The sequence below is a fragment of the Micropterus salmoides genome, unplaced genomic scaffold (assembly GCF_014851395.1).
Source record: "Micropterus salmoides isolate LMB-PRFRI ecotype aquatic unplaced genomic scaffold, ASM1485139v1 Ms_hic_scaffold_14, whole genome shotgun sequence".
Classification (NCBI taxonomy): domain Eukaryota; kingdom Metazoa; phylum Chordata; class Actinopteri; order Centrarchiformes; family Centrarchidae; genus Micropterus; species Micropterus salmoides.
In genome coordinates, this window is record NW_024040485.1 from 7,407,183 (window position 1) to 7,416,490 (window position 9,308).

At 38.0% G+C, this 9,308-nt stretch overlaps 1 protein-coding gene across 2 annotated transcripts; it reads left to right on the forward strand.

Moving 5' to 3' along the window:
* Positions 1-1,356: 1,356 nt before the first annotated feature.
* On the forward strand, positions 1,357-9,189 carry LOC119901752. 2 transcript variants are annotated; one of them, XM_038717404.1, is made up of 6 exons: positions 1,358-1,592; positions 2,772-3,080; positions 3,166-3,450; positions 6,498-6,806; positions 6,892-7,121; positions 7,985-9,189. In XM_038717404.1, the coding sequence occupies exons 1-6, from the start codon at positions 1,544-1,546 to the stop codon at positions 8,024-8,026; spliced, it is 1,224 nt and encodes a 407-aa protein (XP_038573332.1). In that variant the 5' UTR covers positions 1,358-1,543; the 3' UTR covers positions 8,027-9,189. The 2 variants fall into 2 exon arrangements, with proteins under 2 accessions (XP_038573331.1, XP_038573332.1); XM_038717403.1 differs by lacking the exon at positions 7,985-9,189 and having other exon boundaries at positions 1,357-1,592; positions 6,892-7,859.
* The last annotated feature ends 119 nt before the right edge of the window (positions 9,190-9,308 follow it).

Sequence of the window (9,308 nt, forward strand, 5' to 3'; positions counted from 1 at the left end):
AAAATAGGGTTACAGATGAATAAAACAGGCAAATATGAATTTAACTGATATCGTGTAGACAATTTGGATTCCAAAAAAAGTATTTCAATTTCATTTTCAGGGACAATATCTTGTCCAAATTGTGTTTGATCTACATTCCTGAGAGGGATAATCTCATAAAGGTCATAAATAATGCTTTGTAGCTAAATGTAACAACAGTAAAATCAAAACCTAAACCTGAACGTAAATGGTAGTAATGGTGCCAGTGTAGAGGAGAAAAACCTTGGATGTGTTTCAGTCTAATGAGGGGAAATAGAGGAGGCATGTGAGACAAACATGTGAGATGATGTCCAAGACAATACAGGTTTACTAAATTTTCCCCTGGGTACTAATTCCTACCAAACTGGAATTTGAACTGGCATCCTTAATGCAAGAAGTAATTTTTATTTATTTATATAATATTTCACAAAAAGATATATAATTGTTTCTTGCCTTTACAAAGATGTGACTCGACTGATTCCTCTGTTATAAAGGAAGAAGGCATTTCTTTGTGATAGGATCTTGCAGACAAAACTGTTCACAGTGCAGTGGGGCAGCTGAGAGACATGACCAGGTAGGGCTTCAAGTGCACCACCACCTGATCTTCAGTGCAGCTGAGCAGGAAAATGTAAAGTAACCCTAGCTGAAGTAGAGGATTTGCAAACATTCATAGCCCCCAGGGTATGAAATCAAACAGTGTCTCAATCATGCACAACGCATGATGCTAATATAACATCACTATGGCTCTTACTTTAATATCAAAACAAAACTATCCTAAGTCAGGTTTCCCAGTTTCAGGGTGTGTAATACTCTTGTAAAGTCAAGGCAAGGAAGTAAAACTAACTAATGTTGATGTAGCATACAACAGCAGGAGGTTCTCATGTCTTGAGAGAGAAGGAAAGATTTTTTGGTTTACCGCACAGGTCACTATCTCTAAATTCATCAATTTTTTATTTCTGAACTGATCATGTGAACTGCATTCAGATATTTTGTTACATGTCATTGGTGTAACGCAAGGAAGTGGATATAAAGTGCAGTGAGACACCATGATGTGTCGGATCTAATTCAACAATTACACAGTGCAAACTATAGCATTTTGTAATTCTGTAAGTCTGTTTGTTTGTTGTTTTGCTTTGAAATAACTTTTGTCCCAGATACCAGATGTTCAAGTTAACTGTGGTGCAACATTCAAAACTATTTTCCTCAAATATAGTGCTCTTTCTATTTAAAGTTTTTGCAAAGAAGCCTACAGGATTTGTTGAAACAAATAATAGGGTTCTTGTTTATCATATTTCCACAGACTCAAAACTGCTTCTTAAAAAAAGGGTTCAATTAAATAATGTGAGTCTGTCAAACAACAGATCTTGAGCAGCATGTCAGAGCTTAAAGAGGAAGTTTGAATAGTTTTTTTGATCATGTGGTTTTGACAGGAAAAACAGAACTGTGACAAGCCTTTAACCCTGAAGTGTGTCTGTTATAGCAGAACACACACATTATAGTAGTCAGACAGGACGGAGACTTTAAAATGTCTATCTTTGTGATCCTGGGACTGCTGGTCTGCACAGAGACACGAGGTAGGAGAAGAACACTGTCATATAAAATGTTATATATACAGCAATGATATGTGAGCAGGCTTCTTTATTGTGATCAATAAACTGAGCATCATAAAGTTACTACAGATTTTACATTATATTTTAGTAAAACATGCTATTTGATAGAATGTACTAGGTTGTTAGTGAGTCTTCCTTTGTATGTGTAACTATGTCAACATTGAAACCAAGTAATCACATTTATAAGAAGAGGAACTGATTTCTAAGAAACTAAGAGTAAACAGGGTAAAGTGATTCATTACAGTAAATATGCCCTGCTTCTTTATGTAGATGTAACATATACAACAAATATTAATAGTTAAAGTCAAAGGTGGTAAAGGTGACATCACAGTGAGCTTTTTGTGATGTTAGTTGAGAATCATCTCACATCAATGCCAACAGGAATTCACCTTTCCAATCTAAAATACCCTGGTTCTCAGAAAGAACTGCAACAAACAAAAGCCTTTTTTGAGAGTTAGAAATCAATGCCTCTACATACAGATATGACTTACGTGAGCTAAAACACACATGAAGAATATACTGACAGACATATCAAAGATATTAAATGCCACCAGTATATTGAAGTAAACGTTATTTTACTGTGTATTCTTTTGATTTGTTTTGGTTCATTACATTACATTAATTTGGCACACAACAAAACTTTTCCCTTCATTTACACTTCCAAAGAGAACAATTTCAGCCTTTGGCTCAGGGCCACTTTGACACATGGACCAAAGGAGCAAAGTACCAAAGCTGCTGAACAACAGTGTGGGTGGGGGAGTGGTGGGAGACAAGGTTGAAGAAATTCCCATGTTTTTCAGAGGAGTCATGAGTGTAGAGCTATTATCATTAGTAGTAGTCCTAGTAGTAGTACTATAGTAGTAGTAGTAGCTGTCATAGTTGTAGTACATGAGAATAATGGTAAAGCACTTTGTTGCTTTGTTTTGAACATACTGAATAGTAAGTCAGCAGGAGAGACCAAACTAAACCCTCAGTAAGCTCCATTAAACTGAGAGTACTTCATGGCTTCCTTTTTTGCATTATGATGGTCAAATAACTGAGTCAAATATGAAGGCTGCATTAAATGATGATCCAGATTTAGTACTGACTAAAAAGTAAAAAACTGTGTGATTTTATTGTATTTTGTGTCTACTCTTTTTACAGGCTCCAGTGCTGTGACTCCTGTGTTTGTGCAGAAAGGAAAGGATGTTCTTCTGAACGTCATGACAGCTGATGTTCCTGAGAACTTTTTTATTCTTTCATGGAGATTCAATCAAAAGGATGTTTTAGTTACATTTTTTCCTGATAAAGAACCAACAGTCTCTCCTGTCTACACTGGAAGGATTGAGACTGATGTGAAAAAATACTCTGTGAAAGTGAAGAATCTCCAAGAGGCAGACAGTGGAGTTTATACTGCACGAGTGACAGGTGAAGAAGAACGAATAGTAGCTGAATACAACGTCACAGTTCAAGGTAGGTTTGTTAACATTTCAGACACTGACAGAGAGAATCTGCTGCCATGTTTCTAAAACATTTCACCCAAACGTTCCCTCCTCAGGTCCAGTGTCTCCAGTTAAACTGTCAGTGGACTCTGTGTCCAGCAGCTCAGACTCCTGTAACCTCACTGTGACCTGCAGAACACAGGACTCTAACATCAGCAGCACTTTCACATGTGACACCCAAACCTGCAGTCAGGAGGGAGGAGAGCGATCAGAGGTCACAACCTCTGCTGCTTCTCTACATGTCTACCTGCTGAATGACTCAATCATCTGTAACCATAGCAACCAGGTCAGCTGGACCGAGGACATTAAGAAGACCAAACATTATTGCCCCCAACATGCTGGTAAGACTGACAGCCAAAATGACTTGCTGACAATAATGCATAGTTTGGATTGCAACTCTGTTAAAGAAATTATTAGATAAATAACTGTAAGTGACAACACGATAAATAATTTGAGTTTGTTACAAATGTGGTCAAAATACATGCATTTTCTTTGTGTTTCAGGGGTGGGTAGCCTTTAAGATTTTAGCATTTCTCAAGGAGTTGCTCTGCTGACAGAAATGACATGATAAACTGAATATTAGTGGGTCTGACATTTTTATACAACCATGAGCAACCAATTAATGTGTTAACATCTCATCTCAAGATGTCCTCTTTTACTGTAAACTTCTGTGAACAGTGTTTTTTCTGACAGGAAACACAAGAACTTCAAACAAATCAGTTTTAACTATTTCTTTAATTTAAAAACAAAACTGGAACATTATGATTAAACCACCCTGTCAGGCTGCAGGGGAGACTGCAATACAAACTCAACTAGACAGTACAGAAATGTTATTTAAAAGGTACATTAAATGACAATTATGCTTGATGGGATGGTTCAAGATTTTTTAAGTGGAGCTGTATGAGGCCCTTATCCATAGTCAGTGTATTACCTGTAGTGCTGTAGATGGCAGTGAGATTGTTCATGGTTTGGACCAGCATGGAAGCTAAGCAACGTACTGCTGTGGACAGGGTCAGGTGCAAACGTACTTTAGCCACCTAAAAGAAGGCCCACCAAAAAATATCAATATCAGTTCAAGTGTTTTTTTATTTTTAGAATATTTTCAGCACTTTACCTTGCAGTCAGACAGCCATTTGGAGATGACCCTGTCCACAGCAGTACGTTGCTTAACTTACAGGGCTCTTCTTCTCCAAACTGTGGACACGCTCACTACCGTCTACTGCAGGTAATACACTGACTATGGATCGTCATGGATAAGGAGCCCGTACAGTGATGATTTTGGTCCGCTGTCTGTCTGTTTGGTCTGTTGTGTTCTTTGTTTGGTGCGTTGGAATTGTTTTGCTGCATGTTTTGTTGTTTCTTTGGTTTTGGGTCTGTGTTCCATGGGTTGTTCTAGTCCTGCCTGTCTCCTGTCTGATTCTGCAGTCTGTGCCTGGTGTTTAGTGTCCTGTGTCCCGTCTGTTCTCTTCTCTATGTCATGGTTGTCTGCATCTGCCTTTCATATTATGCTTTGTGTCCTGTCTTCCTGAGTTACCCTGAAGTGTGTCTGTTATAGCAGAAACACACATTATAGTAGTCAGACAGGACGGAGACTTTAAAATGTCTATCTTTGTGATCCTGGGACTGCTGGTCTGCACAGAGACACGAGGTAGGAGAAGAACACTGTCATATAAAATGTTATATATACAGCAATGATATGTGAGCAGGCTTCTTTATTGTGATCAATAAATAATAATAATAATAATAATAATCCCACTTTTCAAAAACAAGTTACAAAGTGCTTTAACAAGTGTAAAGAATAATACAAAAAAAAAAAAAACAAGATAAGAGCATGAAAAATATATAAAATTAGTAAAATACAATAAAATAAAAGGGATAAAATAAAGTCAATTAAGATCGGGAAAAGCTCTCCTATAAAAGTATGTTTTAAGAAGGGACTTAAAAGAGTTCACTGACTCAGCCGACCTGATTTCCTCGGGCAGGCTGTTCCAGAGCCTCGGGGCCCTGACAGCAAACGCTCTGTCCCCTTTAGTTTTCAGTCGAGACTCTGGAACAGACAACAGACCTCTGCCCGAGGACCTCAAGGTACGTGCTGGTGCGTATGGGACTAAAAGGTCAGAAATATAACAAGGCGAGAGGCCATGAAGAGCTTTAAAAGTGATCAATAGAATTTTAAAGTCAATTCTAAAACATACTGGGAGCCAGTGTAATGAAGCTAAAATAGGAGTAATGTGGTCATATTTCTTTGTTCTGGTTAAAAGCTAAATAAACTGAGCACCATAAAGTTACTACAGATTTTACATTATATTTTAGTAAAACATGCTATTTGATAGAATGTACTAGGTTGTTAGTGAGTCTTCCTTTGTATGTGTAAATATGTCAACATTGAAACCAAGTAATCACATTTATAAGAAGAGGAACTGATTTCTAAGAAACTAAGAGTAAACAGAGTAAAGTGATTCATTACAGTAAATATGCCCTACTTCTTTATGTAGATGTAACAAAAATATTAATAGTTAAAGTCAAAGGTGGTAAAGGTGACATCACAGTGAGCTTTTTGTGATGTTAGTTGAGAATCATCTCACATCAATGCCAACAGGAATTCACCTTTCCAATCTAAAATAGCCTGGTTCTCAGAAAGAACTGCAACAAACAAAAGCCTTTTTTGAGAGTTAGAAATCAATGCCTCTACATACAGATATGACTTACGTGAGCTAAAACACACATGAAGAATATACTGACAGACATATCAAAGATATTAAATGCCACCAGTATATTGAAGTAAACGTTATTTTACTGTGTATTCTTTTGATTTGTTTTGGTTCATTACATTACATTAATTTGGCACACAACAAAACTTTTCCCTTCATTTACACTTCCAAAGAGAACAATTTCAGCCTTTGGCTCAGGGCCACTTTGACACATGGACCAAAGGAGCAAAGTACCAAAGCTGCTGAACAACAGTGTGGGTGGGGGAGTGGTGGGAGACAAGGTTGAAGAAATTCCCATGTTTTTCAGAGGAGTCATGAGTGTAGAGCTATTATCATTAGTAGTAGTCCTAGTAGTAGTACTATAGTAGTAGTAGTAGCTGTCATAGTTGTAGTACGTGAAAATAATGGTAAAGCACTTTGTTGCTTTGTTTTGAACATACTGAATAGTAAGTCAGCAGGAGAGACCAAACTAAACCCTCAGTAAGCTCCATTAAACTGAGAGTACTTCATGGCTTCCTTTTTGCATTATGATGGTCAAATAACTGAGTCAAATATGAAGGCTGCATTAAATGATGATCCAATATGTCAGAAGTACAGAAATAAAGTAAGATTTAGTACTGACTAAAAAGTAAAAAACTGTGTGATTTTATTGTATTTTGTGTCTACTCTTTTTACAGGCTCCAGTGCTGTGACTCCTGTGTTTGTGCAGAAAGGAAAGAATGTTCTTCTGAACGTCATGACAGCTGATGTTCCTGAGAACTTTTTTATTCTTTCATGGAGATTCAATACAAAGGTTTTAGTAACATATTTACCTGATAAAGAACCAACAGTCTCTAATAATTACACTGGAAGGATTGAGACTGATATGAAAAAATACTCACTGAAATTAAAGAATCTACAAGAGGCAGACAGTGGAGTTTATACTGCACGAGTGACAGGGTCTGAAGAAGAACGAATACTAGCTGAATACAACGTCACAGTTCAAGGTAGGTTTGTTAATATTTCAGACACTGACAGAGAGAATCTGCTGCCATGTTTCTAAAACATTTCACCCAAACGTTCCCTCCTCAGGTCCAGTGTCTCCAGTTGAACTGTCAGTGGACTCTGTGTCCAGCAGCTCAGACTCCTGTAACCTCACTGTGACCTGCAGAACACAGGACTCTCACATCAGCAGCACTTTCACATGTGACAACCAAACCTGCAGTCAGGAGGGAGGAGAGCGATCAGAGGTCACAACCTCTGCTGCTTCTCTACATGTCTACCTGCTGAATGACTCAATCATCTGTAACCATAGCAACCAGGTCAGCTGGACCGAGGACATTAAAAAGGCTGAACATTTGACATGACAACATGACAATAATGCATAGTTTGGATTGCAACTCTGTTAAAGAAATTATTAGATAAATAACTGTAAGTGACAACACGATAAATAATTTGAGTTTGTTACAAATGTGGTCAAAATACATGCATTTTCTTTGTGTTTCAGGGGTGGGTAGCCTTTAGGATTTTAGCATTTCTCAAGGAGTTGCTCTGCTGACAGAAATGACATGATAAACTGAATATTAGTGGGTCTGACATTTTTATACAACCATGAGCAACCAATTACTGTGTAAACTTCTCATCTCAAGATGTCCTCTTTTACTGTAAACTTCTGTGAACAGTGTTTTTTCTTCACTGTTCTCTTCTCTATGTCATGGTTGTCTGCATCTGCCTTTCATATTATGCTTTGTGTCCTGTCTTCCTGAGTTACCCTGATTTGTCCCACTTGTTAATCACCCTGCCTGCCCGTGTGTGTGTGTGTCTTTCCAGTTTGTTCCCTCCTTGCTCGTTATCCCTGTATTAATTGCCTTCTGTTCAGTTCAGTCTCTGCTGGATCACGGTCTTGTCATGTCTCCTAGGCTACAAGTTTGCCATGTATTTGCTCACAACTATGTCATGAATCAACATAAAACTATCATCATGCTGTTCCTCAATGCACAATGCATACGGACAGTCTGTAAAACGCAGCCGCACTTTACAGTGTACAGTACTACAAAATAGCCTGCAAAATTCTACCCACACACAGTAAGAGGAATAACTGATCTGTTACTTCCACCCCTCCTTGTAGTGTCACAGTGTGGTGTGTCAGTTTTGTAATGCAAGAACCTGTTCTGTCGTGTTCCAGATCCAGAGAGTCTCTCTGCTGGTATCTCTGTGTGCCTGGTGAAGACAGTCGTGTTCTCTGTCGGTCTGATCATCATGGTGTCTGCCGTCATCTGTGTTCACATCATGGAGAAGCTCAAGAAGCAAAAATAAACAAATTGTTCTCTACCAACTAATTTTACATATATCTCACACTCGTTAGTTAACGGTACCCTGTGGAGATGTTTACCTAGTAGCCCTGTTTTGTTTGTATTGTGCATGCAAGATCCAAGAGGGGTCATGGCACACATTCTGCTGCTGATATCCTGCTTTTCCACCGATCGACAGTTGGACACACCAAGAAATGTTGCAGGAGGTAGAAGACTGCAAGTCAGCAAACATGGATGTCAACGATGTCGGATTTAAAATGGAGTCAACATGTTAGCATAGTTTATAAGATTCTTATGATGTATTTTGGAAGAAAACTTTGGGGGGAAAAAACTCCACAGGGTACTTGATGCTGATTATTCTTTGATTATACCCAATACTCACTGCGCTCACTTTGGAAATAAAATGATTGGACAGAGATGACCATTGTTTTGGAGGATTTTATCTTAAAAAATAATAATAATGCCAAATCACCTCTGTGGTTTCCTCACATATCCTGACTAACCTTGTTTAGTCACTTGAGATGTAGAACAAGGAAGTGCTGTTGTTGTTATGACTCATCTATGTGTGTTTTACTGTACCACGTGCATGACAAAAACCTAATTGCAAACTGCTATGCCCTACACACAGAAGCAATAAGAGTTAACAAATAGTGCAATCATGACGATTGAGTTGTAAGGAGATAGAGGAAGAGGAGCACAGGAAGTGTATGTTAGTGGGTAGGGGTCAGCGTGTTCTCAGAAGAGTCAAGTCCTTTCTTCAGTTACTCACCAATTGCCCTTGTGACTTGAGCTGTGTTTTTCATACAGTGCTTGCTTTATACTTTGGAATTGTGTACATGTGTAGTTATGTGCATATGTGTTATGTGTATAATACTTACCTTCTAAATGCATATTATCTCATGTTATTATCTCTGTAATGTTTTCAGTTTTACAAACAAAAGTAGAAAATCAAAAGGTGAAACAACTTCAGTGAAATAAGAAAAGGCAAGCATCTTTTAATCTTTGGGTGACCTAAGCAAAGCAGTTTCTGGTACATACACCATTATTCGACACTTATTAAAGCTAGATACTATTCTTCTATTGTTTGTGATTTTTGTGAATTAATAGAAGCCTAAAGATTAAGTGTCACTGACTATTTCCCCCGGAATTTTTCAGCAAGGAATCGGTGCTATTGTTGCAGGTACCGGAGCTGCAGCA